The following is a 25,373-nucleotide window of genomic DNA, read 5'->3' on the forward strand; positions in this document are numbered from 1 at the left end:
AAATTATACAGCGTTCCTGTTCGTGAAATTTTCCATTTCGAGCACTGGTCAAGCATATAATCCCAGGTCTTCAAATTCACATGTTGTTTTTCAATATGTATTTGGATTCAATCTGTCAAAAAATCTAAGACTCTGTGGAGGGCAATATGATCTTATTCAATGTGGCTTTTTCTGTTATCTACTACAGTCTACATTCTTTCAACAGGCATCCTTCGCCACTGCAATATTATTATATTATATAACAATGTTTTTGAGTTCCGTCCCTCTTTTCTGTCTATCGTCATAACGTTGGTAATAGGGGAAAAACATTACAAAATTGTTCTGCCCTCCTGATACCTGTATACACTCTTTATTGCGTTCATAACGCATTATGATTCCTGCATTAAAATCATAGACAATAAAAAAAACTGCCCAGAGCTATGCTACTGTAATCACTCTCAAATAGCAGCTCTATGCATCGAGTTGTTACTTTTTCTTTGTATCCACAGCCACTGTTTCGAGCGGCGAGAACGAGACAGCGACGAACGAAGGAGACAGATAAACTAAAAGGGTGACGTCCGTCGTAGTATTCTGCAGAACTTCAGTCACTCGATAGTCGCCGCGGAGGGAAGTTGCATGCCGAATTTTTAACCCGAAAGCTCGCCGATATTATATCGTAAAATCGTAGCTTTTTCCGTGTTACGTACATTGAATAGCAGGATATTTTTGCTATGTCCCGTCGCTCGCGCTTCGCAACGAATGAAAAATTCACTAAATAACATAACGAATATCTACGAACATAATAATTTTGGTAAATTATTTATGTAAAAATATAAATAACATCCGTGTTCTTTTATATAAAGTGGAACCCAGTTTGATTCTTATACGTATGTTTTATTCAACTGTCGCCCAGGACGGATTTGTATTATTTATTATTTTGTTTCAAATCAGTTAACCGTTGTTTATTTATTATTATTTACTATTGAATAATAATAGTATTGTAATTTGTGCTGGTTTTAAAGTTTATTTTTGCCCGTTTTGTATGAATACAAATTGTGTACAAGATAAGAAGTCGTCCGTACGGTTAAAAGTGAAGTGTTGTAAAATTATAATAATCCAGGATTACAGAAATATAATATCCTGAAACAGTGGGAGGATGATAGCAAGCTAAAGTATTGGTCTCATTCAATTTAATAATCACACAATTAACGTGGAAGTGTATTAGTAAAAATTTGCATTTGGTTGATCCACTATTTGGATTATTTCCTGTTACAATTTGGATTGGATTTTGGTGTTAGAGAACATGGCTCTGTTCAGAGTTGTGTTGAGCTCAGCCCTGGCGCTGGTGCTAGGGCTGGTTGGAGCTGAACAGGAAGTTTCTTCGCCGCTGAGAGTCGCGCAATGTCGAGCTACTTGTTTGCAAAAGGTAGGCATCTAATTACAAATACGCAATGCTGTTCATAATAATCATATTATAATACCTATCTATAAAGATTCGACTATATTCCAACCAAAACGGGGTATTTTTGTAAGGCATGTAGGTAGCTGTCATAAACGGAAAATTAAAAGCAATACTAATTTTATTGTTGTCGGTAGGTATTTTTTTATAGTACTTAGGTAGGTACTTCATATCGTCATTGTGGTTAAGCTGTTTTGAGACCAAAGTATTCCATCCCTAGTTTTAATAAGTTATCACAAAATATTTTTTTGAAAAATGTTACCCACCTGCTGTATTTTTTGATCTCTAGACACCTACTTCGTGGAATCAATATTTTCGTATAATGATATCGGTTTTTTTGACGCATATAACGCAATCGATTCGTCAAAAGACTTGAAAGAGGGGGTCGAAACATTCGCATAATTAATTATTAAATTACTACTTATAGCAAAATCAATGCACTCAAAAACTTAACACACGAACAAATCTTGAGGTATATATTAAATTTATACACAAAAATAAACCCCTAATAAGTGGGTACCTAGGTATAATGATGTTTCATCACAGTCTTCAATAATAATTGGATGGGGAATAGATACCTACTTAAATAGATATTATACTAAGTAGTAGGGACGTTAATGGTTGGAATATATGGTTTGTATTTTATTTTTAGTCATGGATGGCCTCAAAAGTCAAAATTAGTCAGTGCCTCGGGTTTCTAAGTCCCTAAAATTGCTACTGAGTACCTACCTACATTAAAGATTATGAAACAATTATTGAAAACCCTAAATTAACTATAAATAATCTAAAATGGACTGATATGTCACACTAATATGGGCAAAAACCTAGACCAAATAAAAACAAAATTTGGAAAATAAAATGAGTGGTGTCTTTGTCTATTTATTGATCCTTATGTACGATTAAGATATTAGAATACAATTATAGATGGCCTTTTTTTACTAATTGCAACACGGCTTTGAGTGACAGAAGGTTGTTATCCAGAATCGTGTAAGAAATACAAACTATCTATCCAGAATTTAATAAATCTGTAGGAACAAAATACAGTATTTTGGAAAATATAATAAGAATGGAGAATGTGATAATAATTTAATTATTGTGATAATATTTTGTATTCATATGTACGAAGTACTAAGTCAATTATAGAAGTTTTTAATGGAGAATTATTGATTAGGTAGGTACCTAATTATTAAGGTCAGTAAAAAAAATGTTTTTCAAAATTTACTGGGCTATTCGTTTACCATGATAAATAAATAAGACCAAAACAAATAGAAATGAAATAAGTATGTCTGTTGGTGGATAAGGTACCCGATGCCCAGTGATCAACGCCTGTCAGTTTTTTTTGTGCCCACTTCCAACCGCCATTAGTAACGTTGCTGTCAAATTTTGACAGATAGGTCAAAGAAACCTTCTACAAAAGATAATTAAATGAAATAAACAGTGATATTGAAAATATTTAATTGCACATTTTGTACTATTTACTAATGAGAAGGCCAACGCCATTACAAAATGTAGGTACATAATATACTAAATATTTCACAATAAATTACGTACTTATCAACTTCTTTGGTATTATTACATAATTACATAGTATAACATTATGTATGTTTCTATTAGTACATATTATAATTTATTTAATACGATAATACCTAAATATAACATAGATCTTGAAGCTTGTAAATTTGAAAGAATAATTGTTTTTGTACAGAAGATACTTGTCAATTTTATAAAAATGTCACCCGACGGCCCCAGTCCGATCATATTATTGCCCTGTAGCACCCTGAAGTACTTTTTTTGGTAATTGTGCCGCAGAGGTGGACACGAGCTTTTATATTTTTTTTTTTACGAAAACAATTTATTACATGTAGACAATTATAAGAAATACCTTTTTCTGTCGGCGCATCAGCTTTTCGATCGAATAATCGTTAATTGAAAATTTGAAATTTTCATACATTTTGATACACCATTATCACAAACTAAGATTATATGAGGTAATATTAGGTTGGGGTACGTTAGATTGGGTTAGGTTATGTTAGGTTAGGTCTGGTTTGGTCTAAGAAGAAAGTTGTAAAATCTCATGTCCACCTCTGCGGCACATTACCCTTTTTTTAATGTGTTATAATTAATATAATTATTATACGTCGTAATCTCTATAATTACATATCCATAGAGTAAAATTTGGTTAACGACTGATGTCATACTATATAGATCGAGCTGGTTCATTTCACTTTGATTTAGTCACAAAGCTGTTCCTGTCATTGGTGAATTTTTAAATACTTCCGATGGTGTGATTATTAAAATTGATTCACACTAAACATTGGCGGATCGATAGCTTAAAAGATAAGTGCACTCTCCCGGATAGTGAAAGATGTAAATTCGAAACCCACTCTGTGCAACTTTTTTTCTGGGGTTTTATTAGTTATGTTTCTAAGATTGTTCAGATATTATTTAATTAATTTTATTCACATACAGATAAGATATACTTATCACATGGATTAACATTCTAAATTCAATATTTAGAGACACAAGGTTACAAAATACTCTGTTGGTAAAATGTCTTTATGTTATTTAAGTAAATTTATATTTCTTATTACCTAAGGTAGATTTAAAATTATCACTTAGTATGGAGTTTTCGCCACTGATTTGTTTGCTGTTTGTGACGTTTGCTTTGTATGTATTACGTAGATACCCACGTTTAGGGAACTCTAGTAGGTATTTAAACTAAATGTTAAATAATCGCTTAGTAACAGGCCTTCGCCACATGTGTGATGTACCTAATGGACAATAGCCACAATTATTATTTTGAAATTCCTCATTTTTTTTCATTGGAACCCAAACAATCAATATTAAATCCCGTCTCTATTCGGCTGTCAAAAGGAGTCAACGTCACAAGTGAGGGTGAAGTGAGCGGCATGAAAACTGGCGTCTCAAAACCAAAATATTTTCAGCAAAAATCACACATAAAATAGTCCAATACGAGTATTGGGGTACCCAGATATGGTGTGTCTCGCTATATGCCTGTATCGATCGTCGAATCTCTTCTAGGCGCCCAATCTTGAAAAGCACCGAATTGTAAAAATAACGATGGCCAAAGGAACTTCACGCTTGGCGAGGCAATCGTCTGCTCAAGTAGACACATGCGCCTCCACTGAGCCGAGGGTACGGAGATCACGTCTTGTGGAAGGCTTCGTGGCCTCCGAAATATAATAAGGTGACCATAGGTTCCGTTCAAAACATTGAATCGGTGTTTAGGCCGGAGAAGTCGGTTATAACTAATGAAGAGGAACACGTCTGTTCGTTCTCGCTAATTTGTATGTCAGAGTGTTGTTTCCATATATCCCTGTACTCCGCCGTCCGCGACCTCTTTTCCACGTGGACCCTCGATGTTTAACAATGAGTCAGTCCAAATTATTATTCTCTCTTCTGGTAGGCAGTACTTTAGCCACATGCAAAAATATGTTTTAGAGTCATTCATTCATTCAAGTTTATTTATTTCAAAGCGGAGATAGGTATTCATTTTCTTTACATCAAGTACTTAATTTAAAACTTATACATTTCATTACAGTAAGTCGGTATTCGGTATCGGTATTCTTCAAAACTGAGGTTCGTAATCACCAAACTTATTACTCAAATGCTCAAACAGTAACATCGCCATTTTACTGACATGCTGCCGTGTGAAAAGCAGAGCTGGAAATCAAACCAGAACCGTACCCAGGAACCCTGTGAACCTCTTACTTATCTTGAAACCGAAACCGGGACCATGAAAAATATCGGGCTTCCGGTACAATGTTTCCTCTTTTTAAATATATTTTCTATAGTTTTTGGTCATTGTTCATTTATTAATTACTTAATATGTTATTGGTATGAATTTTATACCAATTAAGCAAATATGTAAGTATAAAATAAATCAAACCGTATAAAATTCATACCGATTAAATATTAATTTAATATAAGTGTTGTTATGGATTCCGACGTAATATTTAATAAAAATTTTTTGGACTAATGTGGTTGAAGACCCACAAATCGTGGTATATCTGATACCCGCCTCCACCTTCTAACGATATCTTGGAAACATAGCATATACGTATACCGTTCATATAAACCAATATATTCATAATGTCCCTAACAGGTGCTTTGTGGGTAGCTATAAGTAGGTAATTAGATATAATGATTTTTTTAAAGAACCTAAACTGATCCCAATCCATTATTCCAATAGAACCAAACCCAAGATTGAACCTTAAAAATGTTGGTTCTTAAGAGCTCCCTGGTGAAGACTTGTAAAATAGTTTTTTTACCAAAATAAATAAGTACTTATGTATTTTAAATGCGCATAACCGACTATTTATTTTCAGTACAAATAGTAGATACCTACCTATTTAAATGGATGTTTGTTGATTTAAAAATCTATTGGACATTAAGTATGCTATTATCAAATTTCATCTCCCGTGAATTTTTGTTCCGAATTTGTACCGTTGATAAATATTTTTTAAATGCATAACTGGTTAATTATTTTAGATATTTGTATAAAAAAAAATATTCAACAATGTTCGCGACGGGGTTTATTTTATTTCGATGTCAAAAATATATCTACTAAAAATATTTTAACGTGCCATCGTGCAATGAAAACACGAAAAATTTGTCAATCATATATTTTTATTCATTATCGTAGCCATTGAAATTTTAATTTTACAGATATTTATTTATTTACCTTGCCAAAACTATATTGTTACCTTGGCAGTAGAATGGTATTATTTCTACTATTAACGTCTAGTGATACGAAAACGAAATATACCTACATTAAATAGAATTTACTGATATTCTACATTTTTTTACTTTAAATAATTTAAAAATGACCGTTATAAAATGTGCGTCCATTAAACTGTCTCCATTTTTTATTAAATTTTATTATATGTTTTTTTCATTAAATTATGGTTTAATAAGTTCTTTCGAAGACGACTTTGTATCAAATATATATAGCATTTTAAATTTAATGTAAAAATATCATTCTTATAGAAAATTAAAATGTCGTCGTTAATGCGTCGAATAAGGGCGAATTTTGTGACCATAATTGCCGAAATTCGATTCGATATAAATAAAAAAGACTTATCATGTTATATATACTACATGTATGTATATATTATATTTTTTTTTATTCACAAAAGACATTGACACAACATGGTCATCCTACCATTTTGGTTATCTCAGTTATCTGTCGTTAAAATCTTTCAACTATCAGTTCCTAGCAGCTCTTGATGGAAAAAATATTGTCCTCGTTTTGCATTGACGGGCATTTTATCATTTGTGGTCCGTCCCATGGATGTTGTCTCTAAAACACTGTCCTATCTCTCAACCGAATCATAATCTTTTAATGGATTTCTTATAAAATCTCTATAATAGATAACAAGCGCATTCCTTAACGCTTTTTGTCCAACATATTCTTAAATGATTTGTTAGGGCTTAGGCAAACAGGGAAGTATTATATCTATGGAAATATTATATTTATTCATGTTAGCCTAAGTAAGTAGATAGGTAGGTATATGATGTATCTTTTGATCTTAGATAGTTTTCATACCTGCAGATTTTGTTGTGATTCAAAAATATTTATAATAGGTACACTGTGCCAGATAATCCCAACCTGTTGTCCGCGAGCAATTAAGGCCATGCATTAGTTGAGGCACGGTCTAAAAAGATCGTCGCTAGGCGATGCGCGGATTGCGGGTGGCGGGTGAAAATGACGCCTGTCAAACGAAATATTAATTGTCATATAAATCCAACATACGTCCATTTTATGTTCTGTTTATTGTTCTATTAGTAACAATAATAATATATTCATTGACATGTTTTCTTTTTAAAGTAAATGGGTAACGTTTTTAGTCATCTTTACACGATTTTAGAATTAATTGACCCGTCGCCATCACGCAGCAAAGTGACGTGTTCCCGGGTCAACATTCTCTCAGTGAATGGCAGCGAGTCCAAAATTTCGTCGCGCGTACAGTTGAAAATTATTTGGCGTTTCACTGATGCGTCACCTTAAGAAGTGTGTCATAATTTGTAATATAAAATAAGTCTACGATTCGTTGAATTTGACGGATCACATCGATATTAATATAATTCATTTTAGAAATATCCATCTGTATTGTTAACCGGACGGACATAATAAAAATTACGAGTGACTCTTCCATGCATCGACACATATTATATGAAAAAGTTATGTTGCCTTATATGGCGTAGAGTGTATTATGCCGGGTCCACACTGGCAACATGTCGCGCGACAACCTCGTTAAATTTTACGATAATTATCATACTTATCGTAAAATTTAACGAGGTTGTCGCGTGACATGTTGCCAGTGTGGACCCGGCATTAGACGCCTGTCATTTAAAATGTAAACTGTGATAATTTTAATATCAATTCAATTAAAAATTATCAATTTTATGCTTTTCTTTACTTTCTAAATGAACAGGTAATAATCATTAGCATTATTATCTAACATTGTAGCCAACGTTCTTCGTTTGTAATAAGTAACGATTTTTTAGTACATTTCTATGGTACCTATTTTTTTAATTATTTTTTAATTATTTTGATAATGTATAATGGTATACTTAGGTATTTATTCTATTATTACGAACAACTTCAACGTCAGTGCCTATCTAAGGTATGTAGTTTTTTTAATTTGAAATATAATATACCTAAAGTTAAAGTTAAAAGAAATTGAGGCTTGTATTTTTCAATGTGCTACGAAAATTTTTAGATGACAACAACTCACTACAATAGTTTCTTTTGCACAAAATATATTTTATACATAACATAACATTCCATCCAACTACATGGTATTCTTAGTCCTTCACTCTTTGATACTCGGTGTGTATGGACTTTCTTACTTGGTAAAAGTAATAATGTGCTTATAACCTATATTACTTATAGCAACATGTTACGTGATGGTCAATGATGATATAAGTAAGTACTATAAATAAATAATTAAGTAAATGGGAGCCTACGTAATAATATTTTACTTATAATGTGAGATTTGAAAATGCCAGGTAGATGTATTTTTGTTTTAATATACTTCAGTATAGGTAATGAAATTTTAGTGAGGTAATCGATTAAGTTTAGCCAGCCTGTTAAACATTTTAGATTATTTTAAAAGTTATGTCATTCCTATGGCATTCAATCAATAATTCTTTTAGAAAACACATTTTTTTCGGTATTGAAGTCAAGTTATTTATACTCACGAGCTGAACGTATCACTCGAAACTAGTTTTCTAATTAATATAAAAAGGCTCATTTTAATTCTGTGGGATTATTATTAAAAAATAAGCCGTGTTGTCCATTTATAACTGTCGGCTTACAGTATGTTGCCAATTACTAAAACCTCTTTGACCTTATATAAATATAAATATAAAAGTTTCATTGTAAAAAGCTTACGCGTAATTAAGATAAATGTATGATTTGTTTTCGAAGCGTTGAAACTTGGGGACAAAATTATTTATTGTATCAAGTCAAAGGAAACCTGAATTTATTCAAATTCTTAAGAAATATTATTCAATCATTTTTTTTCTGTCCGAAATCCCGATTGTATCTATTGGAAAACTGTTATCGCTTATCTGAAATGAATTAATATACTTATATATATTTTTATTGCCGTTTTGAATACTTAATTACAATAAAATCAGCGAATTCATTTTGTTAATGGCCGGATAACCGTCAATGTTGTTATGTATTTTTTATATTCAAAAAGATCTATAATATTATATGAAAGATACCTTGGTGTATAAGTATCTTTGAAAGGATATTTTACCATATAGAATCTAAATAAATTACGCATATTTATAGGTATTTACTACAGATATAAAACTCTGAGAAACCTCTGAAACATACATATCGGATGATCCTAGAAAAAATATCTTATACCGAGTTGGATTTAAAAACACATTTGATTTCCGGTAAAATTTAAATTAAAACATGTTCTCATTTAAAAAAAAATTAATTACAAATGTCATCAAAACAAAATGTAAAGCCAATTCAATAAATTATAACTCTAAATAGCTAATATATAGCTAATAATACATTGATAAAAATATGTATTTTTACTACAGCACCCATGCAAAGAAAAATCACCGCACGCCAAAGGAACCTACCTACCTAAAGCAATAATAAAATTAGTAGGTACCAGTATTACAATATTAATTTATTTTATTAATAAAGTCAACACAAGTGTTAAATAAATGCTATTTGCCTAGCTACTAAATAAGTAATATGTAATATACCAACCTATAAATTATGTACAAGGTAATAGGTAAATACGGAACCTATAATGGATTCAGTGTAAATTTTATTTGTCATCTCTTACTTTCTTTTTTGTGAAAAATAATCGTACACCCGATCTAAATCTAAAATACATGTCCCAGAATATCTTATATTTTCCTGGTAAGACCTAACATTTTTAGAGGAGATTCGCTAGATTGATAGCAATCCGTATATCATTTGCTTTTTTTGTAACAAGAGAGCAGGTAGCTAACCGGACGTTTCATACATATCAGTCTTCTTGGAAGACATTTTTTTTGGCTTTGTTATTGCACACAGAAGTGTCATCATGCGAGCTCGAAATTATTTGAAATAACACAATATAAGTAACACTTCTGAACGGCTTTAGTGGTTTCTAAAGGTGGAAAGACTTGCTGAAATAAATTCTACCTTTGAATCAATATTTTTATTTGCTTAGCTTGTGGGCGTTTGGGTAACAGGCGATCAGAGGTAGCCGTAAGATCGATGACAATGCTTATTGACAGGTTTACGAATTCGCCGTCAGAATCAAAGCCAAAATTGTCAGAACACTGGCGTTGATCACTGTATTATTTCTTATCTCGTGATCATTAAATCTCAGATAATTGATTTATCGATAGGTACTTTTGTTTTGGATATCGTTTGTTCGAAAAACTTTTTATTACTTAGAAAAAGTATTTTGTGTAGGTATTTATGTAAATTATAATTTTAACACTACAGCCTGGGACAGAATGCAATGAGAAAACTAACGAGCCTCTTTTACAACGATGACTCATTTGATCCTGTCATATACCTATTCATTCATTAACGCTGTTCGGGGCAGATGGTTGGAGAGGACCCTTTTTTGAGTTGCTCCGCTCCAGGGTCTGCTCCGCTCCGGGTAAAAAGTTTCAATAGGTCTTATATGTAGCTTTAAAATAATCGTCATTTTCATTAATTCTATTAAACAAAATTCCGACAGTAAATCGTCTTTCATTTGCCTCTCCTGTCTTGATGCATCAAAATGTATGAAAATTTCAAATTTTAAATTAACAATTATTGGATCGAAAAGCCTATGCGCCGACAGAAAAAGGTATTTATTATAATTGTCTACATGGAATAAACTGTTTTCGTAAAAAAAATATAAAAGCTCACGACGGAATCTGCGGCCTGCGACCAATGACATTATAATGGACGACGCACTCAATACAGTAGCTAGCAAGTAAATTCGCGCATATGCATGTATAGGTAGACGTCACGCAATTCCATTATGCGATATCACGCATGGGGAATTGATAGCAATATGACCTTTATTGTAATGGCATTAGAGCAGTGTTTCTAATGTCAATGTTCATTTGAGCGAACCCGTTCGAACCGAACCATTCGGCAGACCCAACAAAAGCATCAGGAATTTATAGCAATATCACCTTTATTGTAATGGCGTTAGAACAGATTATGCCATTCGGCAGACCCGACAATAAAGTGAGTGTAATTTTTTTCCCCAGATGATTTGTCCATATGAATGTCATTGCCTGCGACACAATTACCAAAAAAACATCCGGAGCAGTAAAGCACTACAAATTTTCGGTGCTCCGGCTCCGCTTCTGCTCCGGGTAAAACCCCATTGCTGCATCACTCCATGTTCCGCTCCAACGCTCTGGATTCTGGGCAATATTATTAAATAATTTGATTCTTTTCCTTTGTGAACTCTACATGTTCTATTTGTATTGACAGTTAAAAGTTTTGGAATACAAACCCATATGGCATACACTAATAGTTACTGACTTCTATTATAATATATTACACTTACTTAAAAATACCAGTTAAAAGTATCAGGCTAGCAGAAGTTGTAAGAAGTAAACTATAATTAACACAGTGAAAATATATTAGGTATTTTCCTTCATAGAACTGCAGTCACCCGCTTCCGCGTCCGTCATGGTCACGGCAGTCGCCCTATCACAGCATCTGGATGCTATCTTCGCGCGACTTCCTCCGACCAGCACATCCTAACGGACGTTTTCTTATCTTAATTGTGACATTCTCGTTTATCTTCGCCTACCTATCGTCGCAATTCAGTAACTGCTGCCTAGCGGTATTTTCAGCGCCGCCGCAAGACATTCTCAGGCCCTAGGCCTAAAATATTAACAATTTCCTCGGCTCTCAAAATATTTTTATTAGGGCTGGAATAGTGTCTAAAATCGTTGTCGAATGATATCTATATAACTTAGGTAAGATATTATGTAAACCCGGCTGTGTAGAGTCAATGATTACTAGTAGAGTAATACGTACGGTGTTATGAATTGGAGGATATATTTGTCTATTACATTCTTACTCTCAGGTGGACCAGTCGCCCATCGCAATATGGATTACATTTTTGTGAAAAATATCACCTTTCAAAAAAATTGCGCCATTTTTAAGGAGCGAAAAGGTCTCCGTAGCTACCTACATCAATAAATCCTTAAATTTAATTGTTCTTGAAGTTTTTATACTTCTGTAGAATACCAGAAAAAGTTTCAGTGGTTCACTAGCGAAGTGAGCCGGAACATGTATGTACGTAGAACTACGTTTATCATCGAGAGCGGATCTTACTGACATAATTGAAAGAAATGTGTGTTGAATTCGATTTGTTTATTGAATTAATGACTGGTTTACAAAGTACATCGTATGCCTACCTCTTGATCGGTTGATAATCATAAAATGGCCGCCGGGACGCAGTTATTAAGGCATATTTTCATCTACATGTCTCGCTAATTTGAAGGTCCAACCCGGTTTTAACAGTCAGGAGATTCCTGTGTCTACACATTGTACGACAACATCTTCTTGGCTACGTGAAGGAGGGCGCTGTTAGTTTATAATGGAAGTGTGGTTAAAAATGGGAGGAGCATGTTAGTTCACAGTTTTAACACGTAGCCAAGAAGATGTCGTCATAGAGTAGATGTATAATTTTTATTTCGCTATGTTACAGACACAGATGAGTAAATACACAAATTGTTCCCTGAATCCTGAATTAGTGTTCCGTATTATAATAAAATACTACTTAGTTAAATAAAAACCCAAATCCAATATTTGTTTGCGTTATTATTTATGTCCGTTTTATTGTCATAGTAGCAGGGCGCTATGAGAATGCCCCAGACGACGGATCTGGTCACATCGCCGACTTCTTGGATCTTGATACGGATTTACCGATTTGAGTCGCATACCTGATGTTATCCCGATCCTTCTCCCGAAGAATCACGAAGAGAGCTCTGTCGAAATCGCAGAGACTTGGAAATGAGAAACGGGTTTTTGAATGATCAATGATTTATGACGGCAAGTAATTTCCTATGTTGTCACAGATCGTTTATCATTTACGATATTTCCATTTTTTTTCGCATTATAGCCGATTAATCGATGATTAAATACATTTGAATGGATATTTTTCTCGTGAACATTTATTTGTAGAGGCAATTAATAATTCCAATTATTTAAATCACATTTCTAATTGGGAAGTATATTTCTGCTACTCACAGTTTTAGCATTAATAATAAAATTACATATCGTGTCTTTAGAAAAAATGTGTCTGAAGTTTTTTCTCGTATTATAAAAAAATGCGTTTGTTTAAGGGTTTAGATACTAACGTACTAGGGAACGGATTAAGAAATGTCACCGTTAAATTAACCTGACTAAGTTCTAGATGCCTAGTAATACGTAGATGCATAAGTGGTACCGTCACTGATAGTGGCAGAATTGACAAACGTAAATGGCAGATATTTTAATTGGTCAATATACCGGGTATAGAGTAGAGTGTAGTTGAATAATTCGTCCACATGAGACGATAGTATACGCGATAAAGTCACATAATATAGTACTTAGCCGTTTTGTTTTAAACTTAAACCTACTCATTTTCTCCATCGATTGGTTTTGACATATCTAGCATTACTATATGACAGGCACGTCCAACGCGTCGATCGTAGGATGGAGTTTGGCTGATGGCACATTGTACCCATGGTAATAGAGTCGTGAAGATATAAAAAAGCATGTGCGTTCAGTTGAAATATAGGAAGGGGAATCATTAACACTTCCTATTTTTACTTTCTTAACCACCTAACGCGAAAGTTATTTTCAAATTAACCACGAGGAAGCCCGCGTGATATCGTAGTAACACTTACACATCACTCACGGCCTGCTGCATGAGTGAGAGAAAGAGATGATGTGAAACCCCGTGATTTTAACTGTAATTTCCCCTTACCGTCGCGCAGTAGGCTCTTTGCACAGTACAAAAATAATTTTACAATGAGTACAGTTTAACGTTTTCACGACGAATGGTGCAAGTTCTCGTTTAATTTGTAACGTTTTGACAAAAAAATGTTACTTAATTAGAGCAATGCGAGAGCGAGAGAAAACGTTGCGATATGCTTCATGTAAGAGCAGTCGGAAATAATAACGATAATAATAATAAAAAAATACCGTATGTAGTTCATGCGCAGTATAAAAAATCGCAATCTGCGCAATTTCAAGGTTAAGTTTTCAACTATACTATTGATATATAGTAGATCACAGCCTAATTGAAGTTAGACATGCCTGCAATACGGTATTTAGATCATGTATAGAAACGCGTGAGAGAGACATTCCATATTATGATGACTGAATACTTATTTTTTGAAATGTCATCACGAGTTTAAAAAACATTTATAACTAGATTTTCTTTCATTAAAATAAGCATATTTAACTGCGGGTTTGTCACAATAATATACGCTCGATTACGTTTTTAATTAGCTCTCCGGTTCGTGCAATTAGCAGGTAAACGTTTCCCCCGGATGAGATATGTTTTGTGTTTTATTAGGAGAGCTGCCAGCTGAAATAGCTTCCACGGTCCTCGCCCAACTTTCATTATAACAGCATCATAACATAACTGCTAAATCAAGCGCGACCACTAAATTAAGCGAACGCTCCACGAATCTCTGCCCAGAGAATTTATAAAGGGTTGACCACATTTTATGAAACAGCACTGCATTGCACTTGCAGTCAGTGCAATGAAAAATGACAGTTTATTTATCACTTATTTATGTGTATAAAAAGCAAAAATGTTGCGTGTACCTATATGTAAGTAGAGGGACTATTTAAAACAGTGGAGCGTGTAAGGCGCTAGCCTTTCACCCTGGGTCGATCCCGGTGAGGACACAATATAGTTATGTGATTTTCTCAAAGCCTGGGCGTTTGTTATCGCTACACTTTTACTACTAAATACACTACCTACTTTCATTGGACCTCTATGCCTGTTGTAGTGTTAATGAAAAAAAAACTCTTTTATATAATTGTTCACTAAATAATAGGAAAGCACTATCCATTCAACACAATTCATTAGTTTATATTATTGGCAATATCTGCATATTTATTATTTTGTGGAATTTGTTGTACAAGCGGTCATAAGTTATATTTTTTAGCCACCATCTTTGGTTGGTTGTTACGGACGTATGCTATACGCAATTTTCCCTCAATATTCTAATTGACGTTTCGACGTATTTAGTTATTTATATATTATGTATATCATTTTGCAATCAGTTATTTCATTGGATATACTTAATAGTAGGTACATATACATACATGGATATTATACTGTAAGTAAGTACCTGCCTAATACTTAGGTACCTACTCATATTTAAAATTGATAAAAACCGGTGACGACATCTAGTGATAACAAAATAACTTCATCAACCATTTGAATATGTTATTATTATTACTAACTATTGTTTACATCATATTATAATGCTATACCTACTTATAATGTTTCAAATTTAATTTCAATACAAGGACTTAATTAGGTACCTAGGTACTATGTGGTTGTAGAATGTGGATTATATACAATTATAATTGTGAAGGTTTTGAAAGGTAAACCTCACCCCGTAATTACTAAAAGCTGGTAAGTAATATTATTATCAATTATTTAAATATATAGAAAAAAATTCAATTCTCTAATTTAATTTAATCTAAGTGACGAACAATCACTGGTTTCAAATAAATGCTACTTAATCATTTGTTTAAATTCGTAGAAATTGCCGCTTTTTTTAGATGATTTAGCAAAGTCAGTAGATAGGTACTTTCAACCAGAGCGTTGGAGCGGGTCTTTTTTTGAGTTACTCCGCTCCAGCTCCGCTCCGGAACCTCTTACTTGCTCCGGCTCTGCTCCAGGGTCTCCTCCGCTCCGGGTAAAAAGTTTTAATAAGTATTATAATGTATACAAATGTTAAAAAAATAAGTTTCAAATAATCGTCATTTTCATTATATTAAACAAAATTCCGTCAGCAAATCGTCTCTCATTATTTGCCTATTCTGTCAAAAAAATCAGGTTATTTATCACTCGGCAGTGTTGCCATATTTCAAATAATTCCAGTGTTGCAAAGTGTCAAAATATACCTACTATTTTCATTGGATTTTAGGACGAAAATTTAATAATAAAAAACATCCGGAGCAGTGGAGCAAATTTTCGGTGCTCCGGGTAAAATCCCATTGCTCCAGTGTTCCGTGCTCTTGCTCCGAGCTCTGCTCCAACGCTCTCCTTTCAACACTAATAATATCCTATGTGTGATTTCGATATTTAGTAATACGGAACCATGTTTAATTAAATTAGTAAGTATGCTAATAATTTTTGGTTACCCCACACCACTTCTATCGTAAATTTTATTTCGCAAATCGTCACTTGTTCATCTCTCGACTTATGTTATTATCACTTCAACGAGCCATTAAGTTCTGCAAATGTGTTTTGCATGAAAAATTAATCATTAATATTTACCTGCGAGCTTTTAAAGCTCAGGTGATACTATGGACTTATTTTACGAGCTTTTTTGCGAGCGAGATGATATTCTATTTTGTCAAACTCTGGAGACGTAAAAAACCTCGAAGCGTTTTTACTCAGAATTTTTCCCCGTAATTATAATTTTATAACAAACAAATTTTATTGTTTACCGAAGCTTTTCAATTTTTCTTGTAAAATTTTTCATAAAATAAAATTTGAATTAAGTTAAGTTACTTGCTTCCGCGTTTTAATTATCATCAAGACCCGGTATGTAATTTTCAAATAAGAGCATTATTTAATTTTACTTAATTTTTAATACATAATTTAATTTTAAAGGAAAATACTCATTAATAATTTTATAAATTAAATCAAAAAAATCTTGACTGCATTTCATAATAATAAATGTATTAAATAATAAATTATGTATTGTAGCTACTTATTATAGAAAACAGCGTCCTTACGAGTAAAAATCTTAATTCACTCAGCAGCAATGGTAAAAAGTATATGAAACTAAAAGTATATCAATAAGTAGGTACATACTACATAGTAGGTATAGGAAATGTGATCAATACGTTTCTACTTTCAATATATGCTCAGTATGTAGGTACATAGAAACCAAGTGACGCGTGACAATTTGTTCAACCGTTATTGGCTTAACCATTAAATTTTACAATAAAATTATGTAAAGAATTTAAATGAATAATATTTCATAAAAATTCCGCCCATTATGTCCGTATAATTGATATTATTAACGATTACAGACCCAATAATGTAATGGGATTTATTTAAAGGTGTCACTGGTTTCTCACGTTGCAATTTAAATCAATTCGCGTTGCCCGATAATTGCCGTGTAGTTATTACGAGTATGTTAAGAAAATTCTCATCGGCAGGTAAGGTCTAGTAAAACGATTACAATTATTTTTAATTGTATTGATCTTCGCATTTCAGTAGACTTCTCACTATTTTCTGTATTCTCCTCACTCACTGTCTAATGTTAAAATAAATTAACTTATTATTATTAAATTGTTTGAACGGAATATTGCTGTACTTTTACTAAAAGGTAGGTAGGTAATATTTCTTAAAAATATTATCTAAAACAAATCTTAGAACAAAATACGATCACCGATCACTCGTATTGAAATCATAAAAGTAACAGGAGAACATAATTTATAGTTGGTGTACGTTGGTATGATGAAATAGAATAATGTAATGTGGGAAGGTAAATAATATAATATTTCCTAACTGTGATTCTTATTTTGAAATCCCGCCCATACGTGTAATAAAAATAGTATATCCTCTCATTCTTCTGTGCTCCTGGTCATATGTTTTTCACGACATCTCTGTCGCCGAGAGCAAAGAGGAGAGATCAAATCGTTATTTGTCGCGCATCAGTCCGCGCATGTCCATTGCGGATTTAAATTTATTCCGTGGAGTTGTTTTCGGGTCGACTTATCGCTCTACGCCCATCTGTCAATGCGGCCTCGCGGTTGGTTGAAGCACTTGCGGTGATGCCTACCGTTGGCGGAACTCAAATATTTATCGTTCAGTTCGCGCGCCAAATACTGTTCCATAAAACAAATATTTTAAAACTAATCTGTCAATTTTGAAGAGGTGTTGAAAATGGTTATAATACACAAATAAATTATCTAACAATGGTTTGTTTTTATCAAAATTTGTATAAGGTTATTCTACCCGCACATATATTATCAAATTTTATTGTTTTAAACAAAGTTTTCCCCTAATTTTCTCGTTCGAGTATTCGGGTAACATGATCACCAAATATGTACAGCCGTACAGGTAAGTAATAAATGAACTTTGAAGTTTTAAGTTTTCAGGCTAATGTAAAAATGCTATACGACAAGCAAATCTAACAAAACATTTTTACAAATTTATAATTACAGACGTGAGAGAAAATAAGACATAAAGAAATCACCAACACTGGTCAACTTCATTAGGAGAATAAAAATCTAGAAGAGGTATTTTACTTTCTTTACAATAAGAGAATGAACATTCTTCACATTCTGTCACCGAGCGAACACTCTGTTGGTGACAGACATTAGAGTATTTTGTTAAGATGCGTCTGGGTGGTATACATATTTTTCTGCCAAATTCCCGAAATTTTGGCGCCGTTGCCAAATTATTAGAGGTATCAAAATCATCAGGTAGTTTGTTTAAAATCTCGTTATTATTGGAGACTCTAATTTATTGTTTTGTTGGTATCCTTAATAAGGTAGCAGACTAACATGACAACTAAATATAAATATAGATACAGTTAGCAGTGAACTAGATTATCAGTTCTAATTTCTTCATGTAACTGTCACATGGCCAACCTCATTAAATATTTGCGGTACAGTTTGCAAAGGCCGCGTGGAAACAATACTCTGTCAGCCGCAGATTCACGCCCGTTGGTTTGCGTTGGAAGGTAGTGGCAGTGGCTCTAGGATTATATTTTCTCCAAGGGGATTAAATTAAGCTTTGCCAGATTCTTGGAAACATTTCTATGGCATCACTCCCATGATTTCAACTTGCACGGATATTTGAGTAAGACACTCGGATTATAACAATATTATAAATATTTTTGGTACCTATATTAAATTCCTGCGATCCAAAAATATTATTTATCGACTACGAATCGTACCTACTCGTGTCTAATAGTAGAAAAAAATATTTCAGTAAAATTTACAATAAAACAAATGTTTAAAAACATCCGACACACCTATCTTAACACCCAACAATGTTTCCCAGTAAAAGTAAATAAACAAAATGAAAATTGACACATTAAAGCTTGTTTTGTTCTTAATTAGTCGGGTACTACCTAAGAATTAGGCGACAAGCTTTTATCATCCAGCCTAAAATTCGCATAAGAATGTGTGACATATTTCACCGCCGAATGGTGTTTTATTGGTCGCCCAGTATTTATGTTTTCACCATTGTTCAAAAATAAAGCATACTACATGTCCAACGCGTCAATCGCGTGAAAATGTCATTCATTTATAATAAGGTATAATCCAGTTTCATTGAGATTTAAACAGCATTACATGAAAGATATTTTAAAATTTACCACAAGGTAGCCCGCATGACCTCGTCGTACTCACACGGCCTACCAGGAGTGAGAGAAAGAGAAAATCCCAGCGCTTTAACCCGAGCGTAGTGTGCCTTCACCGTATCATTAGGCAATTTTCACAATGTGAGAACATTTTGACGATGAATACAAGTGCCCAAAAGAATGGAAAATTGAGATTGTGAAAAACAAGTGTTGTCAAATTGTCAGCCTCAGCCTACCTATAATCTGTTTGTTCAAGTTGAAGAATGACAATGCAAGATAAGATGGTGTTGCAGTTTGCAGTTACAGATCACTGCTAGATTTGATAGCGAATAGTAAATAACAGCCTACTTGAAGTTGGACATGCCTGAAATAAAGAATAATTCTTTACTCCTTCTGTCACTGCGATGCACTGCTGTGAATTGCAGTTGAACATCGCTGACATATTGGTTCAAATTAACTGCAATTTTCACCCACGTAGTCGTCGCCTCCATATTGCAGTTCTGTCATGGCGGACAGATTTATTGTGCTTCCAACATCCCGTTAGCCTGGAATAAATCTCTCTTTTTCCTACAACATGGAAAAATATTGAGATTTATGTTGATCTATTTCGATCAACAATTTGAATAACTTATAGGCACACATATTAGACTAGTATTATTTTTCTCAATTATGGTGTCATGTTTTCATTCAATATTTCCATTGAATAATTGGGTAGGTACCTATAACTACAAGAATCTAATGTACTTTTGTACCTTCTACATTATTATCAGAATGTTGGTTTATATGTGAATACCTACCTAATACGTTTTGTTTACCACCGTCAAACTATTTATTTTTATTCTAATGGATTTAAGTTTACTACTATTCCATTTGAGTCATTTTTTGCGACCCGGGTTTCGCCTTTCGGCATCTTCAGGCACGAGGGCTTAGTGTCAAACAACACTATTTACAAAAGTGCAACTTTACAGGAGAGCCAAAAATCGTTATTTTAGATTCTTGTAACTCAAGAAGGGAAATGTTTATTTAAAACCTAATGTTAATATTTTATAATTTACTAGCTGAAGTACCCGGCTTCGCACAGGGTCGCTTCGTGGTTATATTTATCTTAGTTATTTAAAAAATAATAAGAGGTAATTATTTTTTTAATATTAAAATATCTGTGTAATACAATATATCAATATGAAAATAATTCTAATAGGAGTAAAGGTCAAACAAAAGAACACTAAATTAAAATCGAATCCAAAATACGCAAACGTTATTAATGTTATTAATATGCACTAACAAACCAAAATTGGATTAAACGAACTTTGTATTTTATATAATACTAATTTAGAAACCTTTGCAGGTGTGCGCACAACAACTTACAAAAATTTCATCGCAATCAGATGAATGGTATAAGAACGCATACGAATAGAAGAAGATAGAATAGATGAAAAAGAAGAAGAAATGGTTGCCTCAATTCAGAAACCTTGGCGGGCGTGAGCACAATACTTGATCAAAATTTCATTGCAATCGGATGAATGGTATAGGAACGCATACGAATAGAAGAAGAAGAAGAAGAAGATGGTTGTACTAATTCAAAAACCTTTGCGGGCGTGCGCACAACAACTGGTCAAAATGTCATCGCAATCGGATGAATAGTATAAGAACGCACACGAATAGAAGAAGATAGAATTGAAGAAAAGGATGAAGAAAATAGTTTTATCAATTCATTAACCTTTGCGGGCGTGAGCACAACACTTGATCAAAATTTCATTGCAATCAGATGAATGGTATAGGAACGCATACGAATAGAAGAAGATAAAATATAAGAAGAAGATGGTTGTACTAATTCAGAAACCTTCGCGGTTGTTGGCACAATTACTGACGAAAGTTTCATCGCAATCGGATGAATGATATAGGGACCATACGAATAAAAGAAGAAATAATGAAAAAGAAGAAGAAGAAGATGGTTGTACTAATTCAGAAACCTTTACGGGTGTTACCACAAAAACTGATAAAGGTTTCATCGCAATCGGATAAATGGAATAGGAACTCATACAAATAGAGGAATATAAAATAGAGGAAGAAGATGGTCGTACTAATTCAGAAACCTTTGCGGGTGTTATCACAACAACTGACGAAGGTTTCATCGCAATCGGATGAATGGTATAGGAACCATACGAATAAAAGAAGATATAATGAAGAAGACGAAGAAAATGTTTGTACAAATTCATAAAACTTTGCGGGTGTTGGCACAACCACTGACGAAAGTTTCATCGCAATCGGATGAATGATATAGGGACCATACGAATAAAAGAAGAAATAATGAAGAAGAAGATGGTTGTACTAATTCAGAAACCTTTACGGGTGTTACCACAAAAACTGATGAAGGTTTCATCGCAATCGGATGAATGATATAGGAACCATACGAATAAAAGAATACATATATAATAAAGAAGAAGAAGAAGATGGTTGTACAAATTCAGAAACCTTCGCGGGTGTTGGCACAACCACTGACGATCGGAATCGGATGAATGATATAGGGACCATACGAATAAAAGAAGATATAATGAAGAAGAAGAAGATGGTTGTACTAATTCAGAAACCTTTACGGGTGTTACCACAACAACTTATGAAGGTTTCATAGCAATCGGATGAATGATATAGGAACCATACGAATAAAAGAAGATAGAATGAAGAAAAAGAAGAAGATGGTTGTACTAATTCAGAAACCTTTACGGGTGTTACCACAACAACCGATGAAAGTTTCATCGCAATCGAATGAATGGTATAGGAACAATACGAATAAAAGAAGATAGAATGAAGAAGAAGAAGAAAATAATAATTTTTCTAATTTAGAAACCTTCATGGGTGTGCATACAACCACTTACCAAAATTTCATCGCAATCGGATGAATGGTATAGGAACCATACGAATAAAAGAAAATAGAATGAAGAAGAAGAAGATGATGATTTTTCTAATTCAGAAACCTTCATGGGTATGCATACAACCACTTACCAAAATTTCATCGCAATCGGATGAATGGTATAGGAACGCATACGGGACAGACACACAGACAGACAGACATACAGACAGACAGACATTCATTTTTATATATTAGTATAGCCTATACTCTTCGCGAAAGTGCAAGCAATAAGTTGACAAAGTTTTATCGCAATCGGATGAACGGTATGGCAGTGCATTCAAAACGAACAAACAAACAAACAAACCCACAAACAAATATTATTTTTTATATATTAGATTGTGTATTGTACATTTATCTTGCTTATGATGATGTTAAAATTTATAGGGATAGTTTTCAAAAAATATGAAAACAAGGGTAACTTATGTAGTTAGCGTTAAAATTTACTGACGATTTAATAAGAAATTAGAAAAGATTGACATAACGTTGTTTGACTATAATGTAGCCATAAATGTAAAATAACATTATCTCAAAAAAAAAACCCTTTTTTGTACATAACGTTGTCTGACTTTAAGCACTCGAATGTGCACTCACCAAAAGGCAAATACACACTGACAACGAATGCAATTGAAAACACAAGTGGATGAAGGTGTTATGTTACATTAATGACAAAGTCTTTTTATTGCGTGGATGAAGGTGTTATGTACCCGTCTTTCATATGGATGTATCAAACATCTTAAAATAATCATTGGTCTGGCATTACGGCAAGGGATGAAGGGTCTATGTTACTTTATTTTTTTTAGTTTTTATTTTATTTTGTTATTTTCTCTAGTGGATGTAGGTGTCATGTACACGTTTTTATAAATAAATTACACATTTGAAGATTTTAACATACTATTTCTGACGTTAGTAAAATTGTGTGATCCTTAGTTACCACTTGAATACATCACGAGTTAAATAATTATCCTCAACTGAAAATAAAACATCAAAAAAACTTTGACCTCAATTTACTCAAAACATTGATCTTGTAACATAACTCCTTCATCCACTTAATTCTAACTTATATAAAAAATTAATACAATAAAGTAGGTAAAAACCTTAGCACCCACAACAAATTATGAAGAGTTTGTAAAAAACCCCTATCATTAATAATATACATAATATATAAATAAATAAATACTTATGTTAATTTTAAATATAACCATATCGTATATACATATTTATATTATATTATGGTAGATGCTCGTAAGTATCAAGTCGTACCGACAGATTTATATCGATGTTCTTATTGAATCTAATACAATTGGAACATTACAGTCTGCAATGCTCCACAAACAAGGCGTTATTTTTAAACATATCAATGCTACACTCCCTTTTCGTTATGACAGCTCATGGTAAACTGTGCCACGGTGAAATGTAATAATGTAGGTACAATTTAGACAAAACCCTAAAGTCATAGAATAATAATAATATGCAATAGTCGATTTTTCCCTCTGGAAGGAATAATACTGCAGACTTTTCTATTGAATGTACAACTTAAAAATAATGATCTTTTTTTATGAGACTCACGACTTAAGCGTCGGCTTATAGTGTCGTGGTTCTCAGGTTCGAAATTCTGGGTCTGGCAAGTACACATATTGTATTTCAATGTGTGTATGAGTCAGGGTATGTACCCAATAGGTTGAGCAAGTGGCTGACATCCATTTCTCGTAAAAACAAAATCTGTTAATACAAACCTTCATTCTGTAGAGGCCCATATTATGATCTTATTAGGATCGGACATGGTCGGTAAAGTTTAAAATTGCATATAGATACCGATTTTTTAAATGCGATTATTTTGACTGTGTTTAGAGCAATTTTGAAATATATTCTCCCGCCATTATTGCTATAGTGTGTAGGTACATACCTAAAAGATAATGTTACTTAAATTTGTTCCATTTAGTACCTCACTAATCGTTTGACGCGGCGTGTTTTGTGAGGACGTGTTCCGAATCCAGTAATTTTAACGAAAGCTTAAAATCTTAGAAGAAGAATCCGACATTGCTATAGTAAGTTAGTGTAGAAATTATTTCACGAACATTTTTTAAGTGTTCAATTACCCGGCTTCGATGTGCTTTCGGCGGACGAGCGCTTTGAGAAGGACGCGTTTAGTACCTGACTTCGAGTCGTAATTATTATTATCCTGCCAAAGGTAAAAAATCCCGATTTTTTGAGCGTTCATCATTGCATAATGGCCTCTTAGATACAGGGCCATAGTAGAAAAGGGAATCTTCAACACCCATGAATCCGGCCTACATTGACCTATATATTTTTACAAAAACAAATTAAACATTTATGATTTACATCTACCGTGCTTGGACAATTTGTAATAAGTACAGAACTGATAATTTATCCCAGTAACCTGAATAATAAATTTTATTTCCATCAAATTCTATGAATATTTCAGTAGTTGGGATTTACGAAATGGAAATAAAATTGTATAAGTAGGTACTTATTTCTTGAAATTATCAAGTTTGGATTTATTTAAAATTGATCAAAGACCAGAAATATAAGAAACGTAAAAAATTCAATGTCAGGGGCAATCCACTGCTGGGTGAATGCATAACGAAGCTAATTAAAGCCCTCTCTATCCTGTGTGCTAAGTTGTTATCTATAGATAAATCATTCCACAGTGGTACCATAAATGCGATTCGCGGGTGTATTAAAATTGTTTGCTACAATGCCTGTTTTAATGCTAGCAAACAATACCATTACAACTGCAAGTTGATATCTACTGGTAGCTTTAGCAGCCTCTATTCGATATTTTTCGAGGCACCCCGACAAAATCGCCCGGACATTGCCACCCAGACATTGCCGCCAATCCATATCCGCTCTTACCAGTGCTTGTTAATACCGCCCGGACAAATCCGCCTAGACAAAACCGCCCACAAAAAATACAAAAATATATAAAACAAT

General features: G+C 33.3%; 1 protein-coding gene across 2 annotated transcripts in view; it reads left to right on the forward strand.

Annotated features, from left to right (window-relative positions):
- The first annotated feature begins 582 nt into the window (after window positions 1-582).
- LOC147070983 (uncharacterized) overlaps window positions 583-25,373 on the forward strand; it is a 944,473-nt gene continuing 919,682 nt past the window's right edge. Inside the window, exon 1 of one of the 2 annotated variants that reach the window (XM_085949029.1) lies at window positions 583-1,405. In XM_085949029.1, coding sequence (XP_085805155.1) covers window positions 1,283-1,405 — 123 coding nt within the window. In that variant the 5' untranslated portion in view covers window positions 583-1,282. The remainder of the gene's footprint in view (window positions 1,406-25,373) is intronic. The other variant, XM_085949030.1, reaches the window with a different exon arrangement.

Source organism: Rhyacophila brunnea, unplaced genomic scaffold (genome assembly GCF_057557595.1).
Source record: "Rhyacophila brunnea isolate RB1 unplaced genomic scaffold, BYU_Rbru_1.0 scaffold_21, whole genome shotgun sequence".
In the NCBI taxonomy this organism is placed as follows: domain Eukaryota; kingdom Metazoa; phylum Arthropoda; class Insecta; order Trichoptera; family Rhyacophilidae; genus Rhyacophila; species Rhyacophila brunnea.